Source organism: Anser brachyrhynchus (assembly GCF_964034855.1).
Source record: "Anser brachyrhynchus genome assembly, chromosome: 27".
Classification (NCBI taxonomy): Eukaryota; Metazoa; Chordata; class Aves; order Anseriformes; family Anatidae; genus Anser; species Anser brachyrhynchus.
Genome location: NC_137720.1, coordinates 6,163,070 through 6,185,607, shown reverse-complemented (window position 1 = coordinate 6,185,607; position 22,538 = coordinate 6,163,070). Strand labels below are relative to the sequence as shown.

General features: G+C 42.3%; 1 protein-coding gene across 4 annotated transcripts in view; it reads left to right on the top strand.

Moving 5' to 3' along the window:
• Positions 1-22,538, top strand: part of CEPT1 (choline/ethanolamine phosphotransferase 1) — a 27,689-nt gene extending 5,151 nt beyond the window's left edge. For 3 of the 4 annotated variants that reach the window (XM_080569337.1, XM_080569335.1, XM_080569336.1), the window contains exons 3-9: positions 1,667-1,814; positions 2,794-2,935; positions 13,606-13,690; positions 18,402-18,533; positions 19,429-19,587; positions 20,883-21,008; positions 21,739-22,538. In XM_080569337.1, coding sequence (XP_080425463.1) covers positions 1,667-1,814; positions 2,794-2,935; positions 13,606-13,690; positions 18,402-18,533; positions 19,429-19,587; positions 20,883-21,008; positions 21,739-21,858 — 912 coding nt within the window. In that variant the 3' untranslated portion in view covers positions 21,859-22,538. Of the gene's footprint in view, positions 1-1,666; positions 1,815-2,793; positions 2,936-10,610; positions 10,696-13,605; positions 13,691-18,401; positions 18,534-19,428; positions 19,588-20,882; positions 21,009-21,738 lie in introns of all 4 variants that reach the window. The other variant, XM_080569338.1, reaches the window with a different exon arrangement.

Here is a 22,538-nt window from a genome sequence, read left to right as displayed (position 1 = left end):
CAGATGTAAATTGGGTCTGCGCTGCAGCTCAGCCTTAGCTCTGCCTTTTTTCAAAGGCGACTTGGCTACACCTTGCCTCAACAGGAAGAGCCATGGGAACGTAGCTCGGGCAGCTCCGCTGGTAGCCAGAGGAAGTGAGCCGAGTTGCTCTGCTGCATGCTGAGCTGCGGGACCTCACCTGGCATGGCTCTGAGCAATGGGAGGGCGCCTGCGTTTTTGTTTCTTAAGAAAACAAAACGGGAACCAACAAAACAGGACAAACGAAAACTCGTGTAAAGGGGGAACCGTGAAGTCTTAAACAGATACAAATATCTAGGTAGAAATACCTACGCTGGTGATGAAAGCGCCGGCAGTCTGACTTCTAAAATCTGTAGATAAAATTGCACGACCCCAAAAGAAAGCTTGAATGTTGTGTAAAAAGTCCACATATGAGAAACAAATGTACCCGCGTGTGGCCCTTTTCTTTTTGGGTCACGCATTACCCCCTTACCTCCCGTTCTTGCGCCAGTTTGTATGGGCGCCTTGCTAAAAGCAGAGCACGGAGCCAGCTCCTGAGGCAGGAGGAGCTGTTTTGCTGCTCGTGTAGCAGGAACAACGCAAGAGAATAATGCGATGGGCTACAAATGAGTCAAGGTTGTGTAGAGCAAAAGAATGCAAGCCTCAGAGCTTTATGAGAGGCAAGGCAGCTTGATTAAGCCTCTTAGCTCTATTTGGGCTTTATTGAGGTGTAAAATACGGCTGCTCAGAAATGCTCACTTTTACAAATGTCAAATGTGAAGATTGCAAAATAACCAATGATACCTGTTTATACATCCATAAAGCTGAGACTGAGTAACTGATGGCAGCCCTCCGGCTTTTGTGGTGGTGGTTTACGTTTGGAACAGCAAAAAGCTTCATTTGTAGGCTTTGGTCTAGCAGGGATTTGATACCTTGTTTTCTTCAGCAGGTGTAACTATTGCTATACACGATATGGGTATTAAGAGTTATTAACATGGATTTGGTAAAGCTGCTGATGTGTGGTAGACAAAAAATAAACTAATTGGTGGTAGAGGTGCTGCACTGGGGAGCCCTGACGCTTTACAGGTCTCAGGAAACACAGCGGCTCAACTTGAAGTCTAACAGTTTGAGCACCGTACGGTCACGTAGCTCTCAAATACCTCTGCGGCCTGGTAATGCCCTGTATTTGGCAGTGTTTTGGGACGTGACACCTCGCTGAGGTCTTGTGAAGATGAGCTCAGCGTTTGTGAGGCAGTTGCATGTTCTGGGGGCTAAGAAAGCGCGCAAATCTCCACGTCGCTCAAACAACTTACAAATTCCCCTACAGGAAATAGAAGCTAGACAAGAGCTTAATTGTGCCCCACTTTGCATATGTAGCTCTGTCTTTTTTCAGATGTACAGAGCGGGTTTCCTGCTTTGGAATATGCGCTACACCTGTTAATGTGAGCTGTAACTTCTGTTTTATTAACACTTCACGCGCCATGACCCCCTCTGCCTGTCCCTGCACGGGCCAGCTACTGGAAGGCCCATGCATGCGACATTGTAGATTTGTAGGTAAGGAAGTGTGTGCAAACGCAAAGCTGTACAATGAGGTTAAGATGTTTTAAACCAGAAGGATTAAGTTTAACTTTAAACTGTCTTTTACCCTCACTGCTGATTTCTTTCTTAGGCACCTCCCTGGGCATACATTGCCTGTGCGTGTGGCCTTTTCATTTACCAGTCTCTGGATGCTATAGATGGGAAACAAGCAAGGAGGACAAATAGCAGTACTCCGTTAGGAGAGCTTTTTGATCATGGCTGTGATTCGCTTTCCACAGGTATTGTCATTTTTACTTGAAGTCTGAAGATTAAGTGACTCTATTTCGGGGGTCAAATCTGGAATACAAGAAAATGTTCCTTTAGTGAAGAAGTGGACCACTGATGTTTCTGGTGGTTTAGCTTCTCAGTCAACTTTCTTTCAGTAGATGAACTGAATGCCTTCTCTTGTGTTACGCTGAAAATTAAGCGTGTGACTTATTCGGTCCGAGCCAGAAGTTTTCTGTGTATGCTTTATCAGTCTTAATTCTGCAAATTCACTGAAAAAAACCCAGCTAAACTGCTCTTCTGTATTAATTTAGATCTAATTTATACAGAACAATTGCAAGGCACGTATGGAGCCTGAACAATGGGACAGTGGAAGTCTGAGTTTGACTAGTGTCGGTCAGATCAGTTCCCTTCTAGGTAGGTAGAGTTCATTGAGCCAGCCTGAAGTTTAATCCCATTGCAAAAGAATGATCGGATGCTTTAGCATTTAAATAACTGAGAGCTCTTATGCGTTATATTTTTATTAGTACTTTATCAAAGTTGTGTATTAAAATAAGTACAAATGCGTAGATACCTTATGAGTCTTAAATGGCAAACCTTGGATTTTCTTAATGGCATAATAAAACTCCAGAAAATGGGGAAAAACACGTTCAGCAAACCTTGCATACAAGAGGGAACCCCCAAACTGTCCACAGGCTCCAGCTGCATAAATTCCTCAAGTCTGTTGCTGTCTAATCTCATTAACTTCAGTGAAAATGTAGGAGACTTAGAAACCCTGCAATTGAGGACTTCTGAAAACTGATGTGACGCTTTATGGTCTGTGTCTTTTAATGGAAGTGGCCAACTCTTATAAATGTCTATGAAATAAAACTCACCAGGATACCTGCACGCTGTTGCTCCTGCCTGGGTCCGTTGCTAGATTTGCTTTTGGTAAGGAACTTTCCACACTTACGCGCTTTATATTTTTACCATGTGACTGATTTTCTTCTGCAGTCTTTGTGGTTTTGGGAACTTGTATTGCTGTGCAGCTGGGAACGAACCCTGACTGGATGTTCTTTTGTTGTTTTGCTGGAACGTTCATGTTTTACTGCGCGCACTGGCAGACGTACGTCTCTGGAACGTTGCGTTTTGGCATGTAAGTACCTTGGCTGAAAATAAAAGTGAAAGTTAGATGACTTTCCTGTCTAGTTCCCCTTTGTGACTGTAGTTCAGATCATTTAGAGTAGTAGTCAATTGTTTATGTACTTAAAAGCTTGTAGTAGTTATTACCTATTATTACATTATTCAATAGCTATTGAATCCACAGTTAATACTGAATGTTCCTTAGCTTGTTCTAGGAGTGGTAAAATATCTTTTTTCCACCTTAAGAGTTCGTGATGTGATTTAAACCTAAATAGGGGAAAGTACATGGGGCTTCAGCCCCGATATTTGGCTGCCTTTGTCAGATGGTGGCAATCTGACTTAACTCTCTCTCTCTTGATATTCCTTGACTTTTGATGATGTATAGTTAATCTTTGCTATTAAGCATAACTCTTAAATACGGTATATTAATTGACATTGTGGCTGAAACTTGAAATTCTGAGTCTATTTTACTGAAGATTGTGGTTCTGTTAATAATGGTGCAAAAATGCGATGCCTAAAAAGTCAGCAGCCAAAGTGTCATTTGCTTGTGCATGAAGGTAGGTGGGCAGACAGCTCCCAAGGACTCGGTGAGCTGTGGGATTCACCAAGTTTCATGCAGAAGCGTACGTTTGTTCTACCTCTGCACTCATGTCATGCAATCTAACAAATGTATTTTAAGTTAACGAGCTGCAGAATGAATTCGCACCTGAAAACTTCTGAAATTTGCTCTTAGTGTGGGATTTTGAAACAATGCTACCACATGCACTGTTTACTTAGTCTGTTACTGCCTTAGATACTCAGATACTGCTAAAACAGCACAGTTATGGACATCTAGTCTGTAGCAGCTCTTACTGGCAGAATACTAATACAGATTCTCTTGAGAAACTTATTTCTGCTTAAAAAACAAACACTGGAGCAGTATTCAGTGTCTGTTTGGGGGGGGGGGTAATGGTTCTAAACTGCTGTTGTAATTCTGACTATACTAAAGAATTCTTGCTATACTAAAGCAGAGTAGTTTCAGTCAATAGCTTCTGATACTTAGACCTAGATGACATCTGACTCATAACCTGTACAGTTTTAGGCTTTTTTCTTTTATGCTGTAATGGAGCTCTCACTACTAAATGCTTTTTAGCTCCCTTTGAACATTGTGGGGCCCTGATAATGAAATCTCTTTGACTGAAAACAGGGGAAAAAAAACCTTGGCATGTGCTTGACTTTACAGATGCAAGTGGCAAGTGTACCTGATTTGTCTTTGTGCTCTAGACAAATGAGTGCATTGCTCCTTGTGTTCACTGTAACGTTTGTTTTTAGCTTTTGTGAGGAATCTTCATATTTGGAGACAGCAGATCCTGTGTTCTGCATGGCCTTACATTATGAAAATTCGATCCATCAATATGTAGCTAATGTAGAGAAGGCAATAAGCACACAAATATGTATCATTATTTCAGATAACAGACAACGTCGTAGAGTAAACGTTTGTTTCTTCATTTGCCCAGTGTCGTAAGGTTAATAGACTGCCACAAGCTGACGTTCACTTCTGTGGCAAAAAAAAATCTTAGATTAAATCTGAGATCCTGTTAACCACTTCTCACTGTGGTATGATTTTTTCTGAAACTTCCCCCTCCACAGAGGTGAAGCTGGAAACTCGTCAGTGTTGTACCTACCCTTCCAGGGCCTGAGGTGCGCGTCCTGTCCCTCCCTGGTGGTCTAGTGGCTAGGATTCGGCGCTTTCACCGCCGCGGCCCGGGTTCGATTCCCGGTCAGGGAAGAGTTTTTTTGATGGACAGAGGCTAACGGGATGAGGCTCAACGTGGCTCAGTGCCGGGTCCTGTGCTTTGGGCACAACAACCCCGTGCAGCGCTGCAGGCTTGGGGCAGGGTGGCTGGAAAGCCGTGCAGAGGAAAAGGACCTGGGGGTGCTGGTCGATGCTTGCCTGAACATGAGCCCGCAGTGTGCCCGGGTGGCCGAAAAGGCCAACGGCATCCTGGCTGTGTCAGGGAGGGCGCAGGCAGCAGGGCCAGGGAGGTGGTGGTCCCCCTGTGTTCTGCTCTGCTGAGGCCGCCCCTCGAGTGCTGGGTTCAGCTTTGGGCCCCTCACTACCAGAGGGACACCGAGGCCCTGCAGCGTGTCCAGAGCAGGGCTGCGAGGCTGGGGAAGGGCCTGGGACACAGGTCCTGTGAGGAGCGGCTGGGGGAGCTGGGGGGGTTTGGTCTGGGGAAGAGGAGGCTCAGGGCAGAGCTTGCTGCTCTCTGCAACCACGTGTGGGGAGCTGGGGGGTCAACCTCTTCTTGCAGATAACCAGTGACAGGGCCAGAGGGAATGGCCTCGAGTTGTGCCGGGGGAGGTTCGGGTGGGAAATGAGGAGACATTTCTGCTCGGAAAGAGCGGTCAGGCGTTGGGACGGGTTGCCCAGGGAGGTGGGGGAGTCACCGTCCCTGGGGGTGCTCAAGGAAAGGTTGGACGTGGTGCTTGGGGACAGGGTTTAGTGGGTGACAGTGGTGGCAGGGGATGGTTGGACCAGGTGATCTTGGAGGTCTCTTCCCAACCTTAATGATCCTGTGTTTCTATCCACAGGTAAACGCAGGCTTAGGCATTCTTGCTCCTGAGTAAGTGGAATCAGAGACAGCTGTTGAAAGGGGCTGCAAAGGTCTTAGTGCACAGTGACTTGCTCCCATCTGTGTATCCTAAGTAGTAACTGAGAAACCGTCTTTAATTAGAGATCAACTCAATAAGCAAATCATAAATGGCTCAGCACAGCAGCAGGCTGGTGAAGACAGGTTAGTATTCTATTCCTTAAATGCTGTTCAACAGTTAAGTCTATAATTGGCTTGGCGTGCTGAAAAAGTCCATCTGTAGAGCAGGAGTGTTCACCCTGAAGGAGCAGAAAATGGGATTGCTTCAGCTAAATTCCTAGACAGTATTGCAGGTGGAGCAGGAAAACCGTGAGTCTAATTGTGCCCAATTACTGAATACACCAACTACTCTGGTTCTTTTTCTTCCTACCGAAAGCATCAGGGCTGCCCTGGACTGCTCTAGGCTTGTTCCCAGCGATCTTTCTCCATCTTTAAATGATCATAATACTTCTATTAGATCTTGGCAGCTGATGCGTTTTTCAAAGAGCAATTTGAATTGGTTAAGTAACTCAAAAAATAGCTAGAGGTCAGTATTGTGTAAAAACCCACTGGAAGGAAGTTGGTTGTTTCTTAAAGCAAGTTGGGTAGGTCACGGTAAAAGTCACCGTAGTAACATCAGCAGTGCAAAGGCAGCAGGACACAGCCCGGATGGAGTTGTGTAGAAGTTTTGCTTAAAAGCAAGCAACTTACCTGTGAATGGGTTCATGAAGGAGTAGGAGCGTGCTGCACTTTTGAAGAAATAGAACAGTGGTTTGGGATTGCAGGAGAACATTCAGTATTGAAGCAGTCCAAGTACTTGCTTTGTTTTCCTGTCCTGTTCTTCAGCACAGTAACTGGTTTATCTGGATCGTGGACTAGCTGTGCACAATACAGAATGAGTTTTGTTTCAGGCTTAGTCTTGGATGGTGCAGCTGTGCCATAACTGGGGCATCTCTGGTTTGGAAAAAGTGCATTTTTGCACAAAAATCAAACTGGTAAGTCCAATTGCACTGCCACATGTCAAGGTAGAACCAGATCTTGTATTTTAGGGACACCCTGCAGAAATCAAAAGCGTTCAGGGATATTGTTCACAAACCCTGAAAGGAATTTGCATGCCATTATCCGGAGCCCTGTTTTGGTTACTGGCTTCGGTTCTTCTCGACCCAGACTTAATGCTGCTTGGATTTTGTTCTGTAGCTGCTCGTTGCTCTGGCTTTAAGAAATGTATTAGGAGATGTCGGTTCTGCAGGTTCAGTTCTGCATTTAACCTTGTGAGGTCAGTGCACAGACAGTCTGACTGCAGGAGCAGCCTTAAATCCAGGGTAGTTGGAAGTGAAGCAGGAGCTATCAGGCTCTGTCAGAGCCGAGCCAGGTTCTGCACTGCACACACCTCAATCACTGCCCTAAGGGACACGAACCACAGCACAGGCACCGGGCTGGGGCACAGCGCATGGCACAGGACAGGTGAGGGCCTCGTACGCTTGGCCATGCTGGGCTGGGGCATGGTGCTAAAAATCATGCTGTAAAAACCCAGTGGGCACCCATCAGAGGGTGCTGCTGCACCGCCACTTCCAGCGTTTCTCCTGCGGGTTATCTGACTTAACCCAAACTTTCTTAACGGAAATACGAAAAGTTGGCAGTAGTAGAAATTATATATACAAACGACGAGATGGGAATTAGTTTCGAAATATGTTTCATAAAGACTTATCAGTAAACACTGAGAGGAAGGAACAGTTCTTACTAGCTTTCATATAACTGACAAGTTAAAGATGTTACCTCACTGTTTGAATAATAATCCCTAGAGAAAGCAGAAGAATTCAGGCTGTCTAATGGAACAGCCGTTATGGAGGAATGTTGGAGAACTTGGGGGAACATCCTTCGTCAGTGACACTGGAGCACTTGTACGTGAGTAAAAGCCCACTTGGTAACAGGGTGGTTTCAGAAGGGAGGAAGGTCGAACTGGTTAATCTGAGCCCTCCTGCCAGTACTACCACTGAGCTAGATGGGAGAGACTAGTAAATAAGGCCGTGTTTCAGAAAATGCTAAAATGAAACCTTCTTTATAGCAGTTAGTAGAGAAGGAGCTAGTTTGTTGTCCCAGATAAACAATTCACACCAAATGTCAAAATACAGAGCTGGAAGCCTTCCACGCCAAGGAAGCTTAGCACATGGAGTACTTGCTCTAGGGAACGGTTCCAGGATATTGGGATTCCGGGAGATGAGGCAGTAATTGCCATCATCCTAGGGCTCAATGCTTGCAATTTCTTGAGTTTTGCCAACACTTCTTCAAGAACGTCAACACTTGTTATTTGCAGAGGGGAGTTTGAAGCTCAGTCTTGATGTCAGGGAGGACTTTGTTTCTCTACGCTTGCGGGAAGTATGTGTTGAAGCACAGTTGTGGTAGGTGGTGTTTGCTGCTTGCAGCCAGCCTTCTGCGTACTTCAGTTACTCATCGCCACGTGTGGCAGCCTTTCACTAGTGCTCAGTGTTTGTCATAAATATGTGTAAGTGCCTTGCTGCAGCATAATCATACAGCTTAAATTCCTGGGGGCTGCAGTTAATGGTGAGGGGGGTTTTCCACATCACTGTCCTCTTCTTCCTCTTCCTTTCCCTGCCACAAATCCCTTCACAGTGATTTAAACCAGGAACAAAGCAGTTAGGAGCTGAGATGCTGCTGCTGATTTTTTGCCGTTATCATTGAAGCAGCCTCGTTGCCCTGTGAAACTGAGCATCATAACCACGTGCTTCACTTTGTTATTTGAACAGCACGACTTTTATCCTACGTTAACAAGTGGCAAAAGGAAAAACTGACATATCAAAGTGTATTACAGAAGGGGAGGCTTGAAAAGCTTTGGGCAAACTTTTAATTTTACCTAAAGGTGAACTTCCTGAGTTGGAATTAGTTTTAATACACTTAAGCTTTTATTTCTTCCCTACAGTTTGCTTTATTGATTTTTATATTTCATTACATCCAAGTGAAAATGCTAGATTGGAATGGGTGAAGCTTAAACTCCATACTACCCTTTAAAAACGAAGCATTTGGAATTCTAGCATGTGACTTTTAGCCTTTTTCATCATCACAACACGAGAGAACATTCTTTTCTTGGTGTAGTGCTCCCCTTAAGAAAACAATCTTTTGTCTCATGCTGAGATTTGTAGTTCGTTGCCCAGCCCGAGTAATCCCACTTGCACACAGATATGGGTAGGACAGATGGAAGAATCATCACTTCTCAGACCAGGGTGCTGCTGCGCAGAGTATTTAATTATAACTATAGCCCCTCGAGTTTCCTAGCCTCGTAAGCTCTATTTTCTGATGAGGCATGAGCGTTTTTCTTGTCTTTGTTCCACTACACAGGGCAATCTCAAGGAGTTCTGTATGTTGGGGAAGAGGAGGGTGCATAAATGCTTCCCCCCATTAGTTTTACCCAGTATTAAAAAGGCTGCATTGGTACTGATTGACTTGATTTCAGAGCAGTCAACAGCGTAAGTATCTGTTCCCTGTTGTTCTTGGTTGGTTCACTTTCTCGGGAAATCTCTTAGCTTTGAATTAAATCCTTTCAGTTCACCATTCCAAACGGGAATTGACTGCGGCTCTCTGTAAACTTTGAAACTTGATTCAGGGTAGGAATTGTAAAGTCAAATAGCTTGTTTAATCAAACAGGAGCTTTTAAAAATTGCACGTTCAATGTGCTCAGTAAATCAGCACTGACAAGTGTGTATTCCTGATGTATGACTAATCAGTTGTGTGTTAATTGGCTCTTACAAGCTCTTACCAACTTGACAGGGGAACCTAGCAGAGCAGACAGCATACAAAAGACTTGTCACTGCCAACATCTAAGTAGAGTTAAGCACATGCCAAGGTCAATGGCCCCTTTTTGAGCTTTCCCAGATAACGTTTAGAGACAAAGCCACGTCTAATTTGCAAATATCTCTTAAGTAACGTGGGAAGAAAAGGAAAAGAAAATGCATCTGTCTGAAAGTACCAAAGTTAGCTGTATTGTATGTGTAACTCTCTTCCTGTATTTCCTAAAATAAGAAATATTTTTTCTAAGCATATCCTATATTATGTTTTGTTATAATTAAACAGAAAATGATTATCAGATTGAGATTCAGACTGCACGTGATACTGCTCTCCTTTAGCTCTGTCAGTGCGTCTAGTGAACTTTGTTTCTCTGATGTACCTCGCCAGTCAATTGGCGTGTAACTTGGTGGCAGGCTGCATGCTTTTGTTCTAATGAACTTTGATAAGCGCTGCCCTGAAAAAGACCTGTTATGGCTGAAGTTTTTATTACTGAAATGTTTTTTTAACGGGATAGTTTGGTGTAATTAATTCGATCATGTTTAAAAATACTTGAGTTCTAAAATGCTATCGATCTGTAGTGTACCGTAAGCAGTATTTATGATGGTTGGAGCTCAGTTGGCTAGAGCTTATTTTTCATCTCTTTGTCGGGGTGAAAAATAAATGCGTACAGAACCGTTCAGTTACCACTGAATGGGGATCCAGAGCTCGTTTGGCATCTTCAGCATTATTTGCTGAGGAGTTGCACGAGCAGGGAGGGGAAGGGCTTGGCTCTCCCTCAGAGGTGGTGAACTGGAGATGCAGTCCCTGCTTCTGCTTTGAAAAATGTGAAAATATTTTCATACACGAAAAATACAGGTGTTCAGTGTCACTTGGGCACGAGCACGGGATAGGGAGTGAGGTCTTGAATTGGCAGAGTTTTAATTGTTGTGACGTGAAGCAGGGAATTTATTTTCTCATCCATACAGTAATGATGGAGTTTGCCCACGTGTTGGAGTAGAACTGTAAAACTGTAAATTGTATAAACTCTGGATGGAGCTCTGAGTGTGTAAAACACTACGTGGGTTACAATATTTTAAATTGATTAACGCTCTCGCTCTGAGGTCGCTCATTCCCTTCCTCTCACCCTTTAACCTTTATCAGCAGTGACTGTTGTAATGCTGCTTTGTACTTTGCTGGATTTTATTTGACAACGTGAATGAAAATCTGCTCTGATGGGTTCACGTAGCCGGAGTGCTCAGGAAAATGTTTTGAAATGTTTCTTTCCCTTGCACGTAGATTTGATGTTACAGAGTCTGTGCTCTGTACGATAGCAATCCAGCTTCTCACAGGAACTCTGGGGCCCTGGTTCTGGAACTACACGGTAAAGCGAACGTTAACGCTACCCAGCACAAATGGCATGGACTAAGCAGCGACAGCACCTTTGTCATGCACATAGTAACTGGGATGTGAGAGCATCTTTCGAAGGGTATTTCACAAGTGCTTTAATACGAGGGGAAAAATGTTTACAAAACGTGAATGAGCAGTAAAAATCCAATCTAACTGGAAACGAATTTTTTGGAAGCATCATGTTTTTACTTGAAAACAAAACTGCCTGCGAAGCAGAAGAGCTTGCTTTAAGCGTTCCTGTGCTGTCGCAGTTCTGGCTTCACCTAAAAGATAACGAGGGCTGTGGAAGCAGCTCTGCGTGTGTGGGTGTAAAATTGTGTTGGAACTACTTCTGAAAGCTATACGGACTTCTATTTAAATTCCTTTCCACAGGAAAAAAAAGTCTTGTTTGGCTAGTTTAGGGAGCGGTGTGCTGTGCAATAGCTGGAAGTTGCCAGTTGCTGGTTAAAAATGCCTGTTTTGAACGATACCACTTCATCCTCATAGTCCAGTCTCTCAACTGTGCTTGTAGCCTCCTTGCGAAGTAACTCCGTGTCCTGGCTGTCTGGATTTTGAAAAATGCTTTTCCTTATGGCTGTGCTAACTGTGCCCTTCTCTGCTCTTGGTTGCTACCCTTCAAAAGGACTTTCTGTTCCTTATTTCGGCTTTTGGTATGGTGCGCACAGGTGGTCCCCCTGCCTCCCCGCTGAAATGGTACCGTTAGCGGTGAGTTAGGGTCCTTGAAATTTCTCGTGCTTCCTGGATTACTAGCCAGGAGTTTTCTCTGAAATCTTCAGGGATAGAAGGATGACTTTTTAATAGCTGCCTCAGAATTGCAACAGGTTTTAAATAACTGTTTATTTTTTTATGCTGTTTTTTTTCCCCGTGCAGTGTTTCAGCACCATCTCTGCTTCCAGGATGCTGTTAAAGAGCCTTTAATTACCAGCTCTGCTTCAAATCCACCGAAAGCAGCAACCTGGCGGCTCAGTGCATGTCCGACACCTCAGGCACAGGGTCAGCTGGGTGTGCTCTGAAGGCTCAGATGGGTGACATCACTTTTGAATCTTTCGACAGCCTGTGAAAGGCTGGAAATGCTTAGTTTCAGGGAATGGCCATCTAGAGAGTAATAACTTGAAGGAAGGAAGAGTTTAATCGAGAGTTTTATCCTGTTGTGATAACAGCATTATGACTATGCCTGAGAAGTCATTTAGGAAAACATTTTTTTTCTAAGTTTCAAAAGATTTGGAGATTTCCGAGGTCACCGGTTGTATGATAGTTATGTGGGAGGAAGCAACTCAAATTCTGTAATGAAAGTGAATCGATTTAAATGGACGATGATAAATCCCTGCCTAATGCAGGGAGGGGGAAGAGTTCTGACTTCTCGCACAGGTGACCTGGAGCTGACCGAGATCTCAGGCGCTAGACTCCATCTTCTTCAGAAGACCTCATCTTTCGTGATCCGAGATGTTTTCCAACGTGTGACCTTACTTTATTTGCATTGACTGCAGTCAAAAGAAACCTGTTTTAATGTCCAAGGAAAGCTGCAAACTTGAATTACGTACGCTGGTTATTAGCCACAGTTTGCGTGAGCTTTCTTAGTTGCTTTATATTTGTCTAAGGTCATTGCCAGAAACAGTGAAACAGCTTCGTGTTTAACCTGTGCAGGCTGACTGTCACGTGCAAGGAAGCCCCTTTGCTTCCTTATGCCGTGGGGGACGTTCTGCATGGGAGCTGGCTGCAGCCTCGTAATTACCCTGCGTGCGTAGCGCTCCGCTGCTGGAACAGAAACGTGTTTTGGCCAGGCTGGAGATCTTGACATGAGAGGATCTGCTCTAAGAGAGGATCTGCTCTAAAGCTGGAGCAAAGGCTGCAGAGGGAACTTGAGACGGCCCACACTGGCATGATATTAAACTTGCTTATGTGGTCTTGTCGCTCTTTTAAAACAAACATTAAAAAAAAATCAAACCTCTTTGCTCTCTGGTGCCTATGCAGCTGTTATCAATTTCAACAGTACCCTTAAAACAGCTAAGCACGCATTCCCAAGTGATTTGGGGTCTTTTAGGTAGAGCCGTGTGATTAGAGCTAATGCCTGTGCAGGAGTATTTCCCATTGGCCCAAAGGATTATTTTTGATGCAGTGTTCCAGCATGAGACAATATTATGTAGTTTGATGAACACCCACGTGTCCATCCTCGTATCCTATGTTCTTCCTTTGACTCCTGTTTCTGGAATTGACTCCTGTGGCCTTGCTTTTCCTTCTTGCTATCTCAGACTTTGTATGATCTTTAAAACAAAGCCTTAAATTCTGTCTTTTCTACAAGCCTTTCCTTCCTGCCCCTCTACAAGAGATTCTGGCTATGCTAAAACCAGAAGTGGTTTCTCTTGCTGCGTGCTGGATACTGAATTGTGTAATCTTCAGCAGCGCAGCTGACTGTACAGCTTACATTTGCATCAAGTCTTCAGGAATTCATGTTTTGTTTTCAAGCTTGATGCTTTTCGGAGAGAACATTCATTTAAAAACAAATATAGGGAATTTAATAATGACTAAAAATATATATTGAATTTTACAATCTGGAATCAGTTTGTTTTGGTGGGCAAGGGTTAAAACTGAACACTTCTTCCTGCAACTGGCAATGGTCAGGTAAAAAGTTCCAACAGTTCCTTTTGATAAAATGGATTTTTATTGCATTGTGAAATAAAAAAAAGTATAGCACAGCATGGCTCTTACTTTTAACAAGAAAACTAAAATATATTTTTGCTTTCTAAAGTATTGATGTCTTCTATTTTCCTTGTGTTTTCAAGTTTTTATACTGTGCATGATAGAGGAGAGCTGCCAAGCTTGCAAATAATTGACTTGAAATTGCTTTGAATAATTCTGCTTTTCTTGGCTTTTTGTACCTAATCAGAATTGATGTGACTGAAGTGCAAATCTTCATAATAATCATGCATTTACTGGCAGTGATTGGAGGACCGCCTTTTTGGCAATCTCTGGTAATTTTGTTCATGTTCTTATTTTATCCTTTTTAAAATATTTTATCCTTTTTTAATAATCTAGTACGTACCTGGAAGAACTACCTGCCTCCAGTAGCATGGTTTCATTTATGAGGGAAGGGTCTTACTTTTCCTCGTAGTAAATATATACGTTTGAGAATGGGACGAATGGCAATAACCATGCGTTCTGGTTTTACCGGAGCTGTTAAAACAAACTATTATTCTATATCTTGTGTTATTTTGCAGGTAGAAAGTTATCAAACGTTTTACAAACTTAATATACCTTCACTGACGTCCAGCCTCCTTTGAGTGAGCTGGCCAAAACTTGAAAGAATTCATGCAGCAAGCTAAATCGGGAACGGAAGAATACTAAATTGGATTGCTGGTATGGGGGGGATTCTTGGAGAGCAAGCAGTTGGTGTAACCATCAGTAGATAATTCAGCTTGAGTGTGCTTGTCAGCTCTTATGGAGGAGGGGAAAAAAAAACAACAACAGATTGCCACGTGGCTCTTTTAATGATCATTCAAATCAAGGAAGCTGGCTGCATATAGATCCTGTGGACTTTGCAGAGGTTCATCTGGGCAAATCAGCTGGCAGCTTATATGCTGTTGCAAGTTGATGTTGTGTTATATATTCTTCTATTTTATATGTTCTATTTTATACACTGTTATATTAGCACTCGTGAAGCCCCACTGGACATTTGAATACAGCATTGTTGAGATAAAGTGTGTATGTACATACATTTTTTGTACATGTATCACAAACAAAACAGAAGTTGAGAAATAGCTTCTAAAGGATTCATTTCCTGGAAGGCTTCCTGAGTGTTAATCTTGTTTGTGTACTTGATGAACCCAGTTCTTAAAGTGGATAAAGAAATCTTGATTTGCAGCAAAAGCGATAAAACCAAGAGATGGTCAAAAATTACTGAAACTTGTCACCCCCAAATCACTGAATTTCTGATCTGCTTCACAAAACCAGAGAAACGAACCCTCTAATGTTGTAGAGAATATCTAGGATAAGAAGCTAACCTTGGTTACCTCAATTTTGCTACATGTTGTGCTTTCAGGTTAAACACAACAAAAAACATTGAAAACCACCAACATTCTCCTACCCACACAAACTAAGCTGCAAAGTGCATCTTGCCTTAAGAGTATGCCTGGATAGAATTCTCTCTTAAAAAATAAGACTGCGAGTCAGCTTACTGGTGCCAAACTCTTGCAAAGAGATCAGTGTGGCCAACATCCACACCGCTATTATTTGGCACCACAAACAGAGATTTCCCAATTCATGCTGTTAGTTTCCTTTTTTCCCTTTTTTAAAAGGGGAGGGGAAAAAGAAAAAATAATTGCTGCAGCAGCAGCCTCTTGCACAATTCAGTGCAGGATGAAGTTTGTGCGAGAGCTTAGTAATTGTTCCCTTGTGCTATTATATATTAAGATTTTGCTGAAAAATGTTTTAGAAGTTCTGTGTTGCAGCAACATTTGGCTAAGTCAATTCCCAAATGATTAAAATATTTTGAAGTTTAGTGTTGGATTTGTGGAGGCATTTCTCTAGAGAACAAACTTCATCAAGTTTCCTATGACAATTAAGATTTTTCCTTTTTCATTCAACTTGATTTTTGTTTTTATTTACAGAGATAAAACACTTTTTTACTACTTACAGAGCAAAACATATCAGAAAAAAGTGCCTGTATTCCTTTAATGTTTCCTGTGACAGCAAAATTGGTGGTTTGGTATTATTGATTTGTTTCTATTTGGGGGAAATTTAATGGAATAAAACTTGTATACTCAAACATTCCACTTTCTAATGCTAACATGAGAAAAACAAAACAATCTGAATTTGCTGATTGCAGAATTGTGTATTTTGTCAATTGTTGCTTTCATTAGCTTCCTTTTTTTTCTGTGAAATAGTGTATATCTGTACCGGCTTCCTTCTCTGTCAGTGTAGATTCTCTTTCAAGTGTGTTAAAGTGCTGTTCTGCGAGGCTGCTGGAGCTTGGTAATTTCAGTGGGCAGTGAGTAGTACTGCAGCCGAGATCCTCACTTGTAAAATGTGAGTAAAGCGAGCAAGCTTTGGTGCAGCTTCTTTGATGCATTGATTAAATGAAGGGTTTTTTTCCTCATTTGAAGTGAGAAAAGCGCTGCGATTGCTTTAGCTTCATTCCACGACTTAGTAATACAAACTTCACAACTATAAAGCGAGCTTGGTGTCTGCCCACCGAGGAGTTGTGCCTCTTGCAGATGTGACTGAAGTGCACACGCCTGCAGCTGCAGCTGGGGCCCAGCGCTGTGCGAAGGACCAGCAGGACGCTGTGACTGCACAGCTGGCTGTGGGGTCTGAGCTAGCCAAGAAGAGTGCCGCGGTGCGGATGTCTGCTCTCCTACATGCTTGTCGCTGCTGCTTCCCTAAGCCCAGATGTGCTCTTGCCCTGTTCCCCGGTTCTTTTTTAATCCATTCATGTGTTGCACAAAACTTTGATGGCATCTCAAAGAATTAAGAATAAGTTTAGAAGCCTCAAATTCATTTTCTGTTGGATGTTTTACTTTAATTCATTCTGTAGCAAGCGTTCTTTTATCTATTTTTTGCCTGCTGCTGCTTGTTTTTATTAACACGCTTGTTTTTTCAGTCAAAATTTGGGTGTGCTCGCTAAACCAGGGCATATGCCCCGTTTCAAAGGCTTTCTGTGCAATGTAGCCTTTCTCTTCAACTCCAAAGGATTTAACAGAGAACAAAGTTTGCCTACAGAAGATCTGGTTTGTGACGTTTTCCTGCATTGTGGATGTCGTCTTGTGAAGTTCTGCCTGCTCCTGACTTCTGATGAAGCTCATGTAATTACCAGCAAAGTCAGAACGATTGCATGGACAGTAGTGATGGGAATGGTGGAATACCAGACAAGGAGGTCCTGTTGTTTGTCCTATGGTGTCCTCTTATTAAAAAAGCCAAGGGCTTGCAATGCCAGCTTGTAGGATGATGTCTGAGCACAACTCCCTCCCTCCCTCTGCTCGTTTTTTTGCCATACTGTTTGCTTGCCCTTGCTGCTTCTGTTTTGTACACAAGGCAATTCAGCAGGCACTGCATTTTTATAACTCTCCTGTGACTTGCCGTTGCCAAATCTTTGTATGTAGCTTTGTTTCCTTTTACTTAGACTGCACTTACCTGGCAGAAATAATACCTGTCAGTGATGCAACTGTCATGGAAGGAAAAAGTGTTAAGGCGTAACTAGCAAAACTGGATGTTATAACAGTATGGTCTCATCCTTCTGCCTCTCCTGAGCATCATTCTCAGCTGTGTTAGTAGTAGTTTGGGGACACTTTTTCCCCCAGTAAATCCCTTTTTCTTTGGCAAACTTCAACTTTAATCTCCTGATTGCTGTGTGAGGCTCACAGCTGTCTTCCTTTTCCTGTAGAAGAGCAAATTCACCCCATTCCTTAAGTGCCTTCCTTTATCAGACGGAGGTGAGAGCTTCAGAAGTGCCGTGTCTTGTAACATTCATGGATTAGTTCAGTTAGATTGCCGCAGACTGGACCGCTGTCTTTTGCTTAATACTTGTTCTTTCTTCAACGCCTTTCTTTTGATCCCATACTGAATTTTCAGCCTAAGCAAGGGTGAACTATGCTTGAGTGTCATGAAACCACGCTGTCCAGCTGGAAGTTGGTGGTGATTTGGAGGAGCGGGCTGGGTGCTCGTCTGGAGGCTGCCCCAAAGCAAGGCACCAAGAGCTAACGCTGGCTCTGCCTCTTGTGCCAGGCGTAGTCCTGAGAAGATCAAGAGATGAAGCTTTTAAGCACAGCAGACGATGATTAAACACACCAAAACATTAAGCACAGTAGAAAATTAGTAATCTTTATCTGCTAAAAGCTTCACTGAGTGTAACTGAAGTAAAATAAAAACAACCTGACCTCGTTTGGGCGGTTGTATGTAGTTGGACGTGTTGCTGGGGAGCCGATTGTGCTCCTTCAGTTGAGGGCTACAACCGCAGATCCTCAATTTAGAGCCTGAGAAGACTTTCGGTGGTTGCATAGGTAGAAGTTGGAAAACTTTGTTAGGTAGCTCTGACTTAGCACCTGCTTCCATAACGTGCTTGCTGTGGCTTATGTTGAACTTTTTCTTCGTTTCTAGTTTCCCCCGTTCTGCTCCCAAGACTGCTGTTACATGAAGAAAACGACTGCCTTTCAGATCCGACTGCGCTCTTTTTTTATTCTTAGCAACCCAATCGCTTGCTTGACTCCGAGATGACTTGTCTGATCCGTTTGTTTCCCTTGTCTTGCCCGTAAGGTAGAATCCAGTTCCTTAAGGGTCTTTGTTTAATCATCTCCAATGCCTCTTGCTTTGCCCAATGTGGTCTTGGGTGGCAGCTGTGAGTTTTCCAACCAGTTTCAGAAAAGATTACTGATGCATTTCTCTTCCAATTGATAGATGAGTGACTACCTAGGGAGCTTTTAGTTTCTACCACTTTTTTGCTTTTGATAGTGGGACTCATCTTTAGTTACCTATAAAGAACTATGTGGGAAGCTTGATGGAAGTATTATTGGAAAAATACATGTTTCTCTGTGCTTTGTTTAAAAAAAAAAAAAATTAAATCTCTGTGTAGCAGAGAAAGAAAATCAAATGTGGTGTTGGAAAGTGGAGTGCTTGAGTGCGCTAGAAGTACTAAACCCTGCTTTAGTTTACTTGTGCATCTTTTAACTTGTTTCATCTCTTCCATTAAAGATTCCGATACTGAATATTCAGGTGAAAATATTCCCAGCTCTCTGTACCGTCGCAGGAACCTTCTTCTCCTGTACAAACTACTTTGGTGTAATCTTCACAGGTGGAGTTGGCAAAAATGGATCCACTATAGCAGTGAGTACTTAGTTTTGCTGGTTTTAGTTCTTCTGTAGCACTCTGTGGCTTTCCAGCCATGACTTCAGTTGTTATTTAACATACCTCCAATGTGTGAAATATTTTCTGTTCAGTTCCGTGATGGCATGGGGGAAAAAGTTAATATTGTCTGCATAAGAATAGCTGTTTTAGAAGTCAAGAGTTTTAAAACTGAGTGATTAAAAATGCTTTAGTATTTTGATATCTACTTTTGAATTACTCATATAAAACAGGTTATGTAAATACATACTCCCACAGAGTTCACAGAAATCCAGTGCAGAAATCTGCAGAAGGAAGTTGTTCAAGAAGATTGGCTATGGCTTTGCTCATTCTAGAATATCTGTAATATATCACTTGTATGTGTGTATATATATATATATATAATATATATGTATATATGGTTGGAGGTATCTGCACAAGTACCTTCTGCTACAATAGGAAATTGATTTTGAAGCCTGGGGAGTTTTCTGGAAAGCCGTTCTATACTAGCTTAACAGTTACTTGCTTCTTAGAAGGCTGTTTTTGTTGCTTTCTAGCTGGCACAGAAAAAGATAGAAGTATTGACTCCTGTTGCTTGCTAACAGCACCCGCCCTTGCCTGTGTGGCAAGTGTCAGAACTGTGCGGTTCTTGCTGTCTAAAACCTTATTTTGTTGCGCGGCACAAGAAAGGTTCAACCACATTCTCAGCTTGTGCTCGTTTAAGTTTTACCACATTTTGTTCCTGTTATTACTAGTATATGGAAAGACATGTTTTTAATGTGTTGTTAGTTAAAAAAAAACAACCTGTCTGCATACCACATGAATGTTCGGCTTACTGGGGTTTCTTGGCAACATGCACATTTTGTCAGCCTAATGCTTTAACTTTATCTCCCTGTAGGGAACGAGTGTCCTTTCACCTTTTCTTCATATCGGGTCAGTAATCACACTAGCTGCAATGATCTACAAGAAATCGGCTGTGCAGCTCTTTGAAAGGCACCCCTGCTTATATATACTTACTTTTGGTTTTGTATCTGCTAAGATAACAAACAAACTAGTGGTAAGTACCCCAGAACACTGGAGTTCCTACCTGTTACAGTAAAACTTCTTGTAGCTTTTAAAGTTTCCTGGTTATTCCATCAACTAACTTGCACATCTTTTGTGTGGTGAAGTGATACAGTATTTAACACTTATTTCAGTAGCTTGGAGGTGCAGGAAATAGAATGTGAGTCTTTCTTCCATTTGAAACTGGAGAGGTAAATGTCAAGCTGATGCAGTGGTTATACAGTTAGTGCCCACACAGCTTTCAGTTGCCTGGGTTCTTTCTTCCCCTTTCCCAGCCGTTCATTTGCAATTCTGCAGTGTGTGTGTGCCCATGGGCAATGAGCAGGACTGGAACAGAGCTGGCTGAAACCCTCCCCAAATGCACGTGCAGAAGGGAGGGAAGTTTGTTGCTGAAAGGAGAGAAAGTGACGGAGCTGAAGTTTGGAACAGTTGCTCCGGGTTTAACTTCTCCGACTGGAGAGAAATAGTGGTTAAAAATCATTTCTGGGGATGTACTGGGGAAGAGAGGAGCCCCTGTTGAACAGAGTGAGGGAGGGATTAAGCAACCACTGCTAAACACCATCTCAGTTCCGTGGGCATGCCCTGCGTTGCCACATGAACTGAGTCAGTGTTGGGTGTAACTCACAATGGAAGAAAAGCTTATTTATAACCAAGACCAGCTTATTACGCTGTCACACCAACAGCTGTGCTGGTAGAAGTGAGGATGTGGTGTAGGACAACCTTTGCACAGGGTATAGGTGTGCACGTTGGGGAAGGTGTGAAGAATGCAGTTGGTCACAAAAAGCCTTGCTCTTTTTGTGCTCGTCTCACTCCACTTACTGATTCCTGTCCTGCAAGGATAATCAGAAAGGTGGTTATCCTTGCAGGACAAAAATTAATAGGTAGAGTGAGATGGGCACCAATTATCTCTGGTTTTGAAGATCTTGCAGTTGTGGAATTTTATTTAAAGGCTCAACTAAACCTAAAATTTACCACCCTATTTCCATTTTATTGTTTTTTTTTTTTTTTTTTTCTGGCAGAAAGAAAAGCTTGTTTGTTGGAAAAGTTAGTTGTTTTTTTCCATAGCTATGTTTTGTTCTGAATGAAAGAAACTTCTCCAAACTTTGCATCTCACTTAGCTGTAGACTTCTGTGGCTAAAACAGTATTGCTGCTGCCACTTTACCTAAATATTTGATAATATTACAGTAATGTGGTTTGAACTGTAACTTTTCTGGCTTTGTGCGTTTTGAAACCATTCTACCTTGGCTAGAGGATGTTTATTTCTTAACCTTCCTTATTTTTAAATGTAGGTTGCACACATGACCAAAAGTGAAATGTATCTGCAGGACACAGCTTTCATAGGCCCAGCGCTATTGTTTCTGGACCAGTATTTTAACAGCTTTATTGATGAGTATATTGTACTCTGGATTGCCTTGGTAAGTGTGGGCTCACTTTGTTTGCCAGTAATCACTTGTGCGATCTTTCCTAAATACTGTTTGCGTTGGTTGAGCCTAGCTGACTCACCTTGAGGATGATGGGACTGGGAACCTGCTTTACTGAGTTGATTTTTAAGTATCGTCGTTATGCAAACAGAGGTAGACAGGGTTTGCTTGTTGAGTAGTTTAAATGGTGTTAGAGCAATGTAGAAAATCTTCAGAGCTTAGAATAGGATATTTTGAAGGTCTGCGTTGATGCATTGTTAGCAAGGGAATATGTTGTGTGGTGCAAGAATGGCTGTGCTTTCGTCTCTCGAAGGCATGTACATCTCATTACCAGTAGCACACGTTAGGAAAAATATCTTAACATTAAACTCATGTATTTATAAAGCACTCAACTTATCTACCAAAATGCAGTGTTAACCTTTTAATAAAATCAGTAGCTTATGTATAGTTATCCCCATTCAGAGTTAATGGGGCATTTCACAGTGTCTGTTTAGCTACTGTAACTTTTCCCCTCAGATTGTAGAGTTAGTCTGCATTTTATAAAGCTGGAAGATGGTCTAGCATCTTTAGAAACTGCCTACAATGAGTGTTTATGCCTACAGAGTTTGAGATCCAGCTCTTGAAAAGAAGACCCCAGTGCTTTTTTCTGAAGCATACAAATAGTGTTACACTATTGTCTTGACAGCATAGATCTAAAAGTGTACCTTTTCTTTTCCTTTGGCAGATCTTTTCTCTCTTTGATTTGCTTCGATACTGCGTCAGTGTTTGCAATCAGATTGCTGCCCATCTGCACATCCACGTATTCCGAATCAAGTCCTCCTCAATGCATTCTAATCACCATTAATAAATGGGGAGTCACCATAAAGAAAAACAGGAAGAGTTGGTTTTCTACATGAACAGAAGTCAAGATGTGTAGGAGACTAAGGCAAAAAGAGGATAAAAACAAAATAATTTATAATAATCAATGTTGTATAACTTCTATCCTTTGTTATCAGTAACACTCCTTAACTAGTCTCCTGCCTGAGAGAGTGAATTCCAAGTCCACCCTAGTCAAGTCTACATGTAGTCAACTCTGTCGGTTCCAAGCCCAGGAAAGCATGCAGGGAGTAATGCTCTCTTTGTAATTACCTTGATTACAAAATAATCTATATATGGTGAATGGATCCCCAACAACTGAAGTTTCTAATGTAGTATAATTACAGCTGCAATATGACTTGCTTTTAATTTTAATATTTCATCATCTCTTAGTGAAATACTTGTTTAGTGTCCACTTGAAATTCATTTACTAAAGACCTGAGCTGGTAACAACAGATATCGCACTAGCTTGTGTAGCTGAAGCAGCTGTCAAGGTTTGAGTCCAGGTTGATGTGGTTCATTTGCTTAAGAATTGCTGATGGAAGCAGTTTCTTGCTGAAGATTATGTTGAACAGGGTTCTGCAAGTGGAAGGGATGACCGGCATGCAAAATAGTGTGGTATCTTTGTCAATTAATTTTATTTTTTTAAATAAACGTTATCTAAAAGAC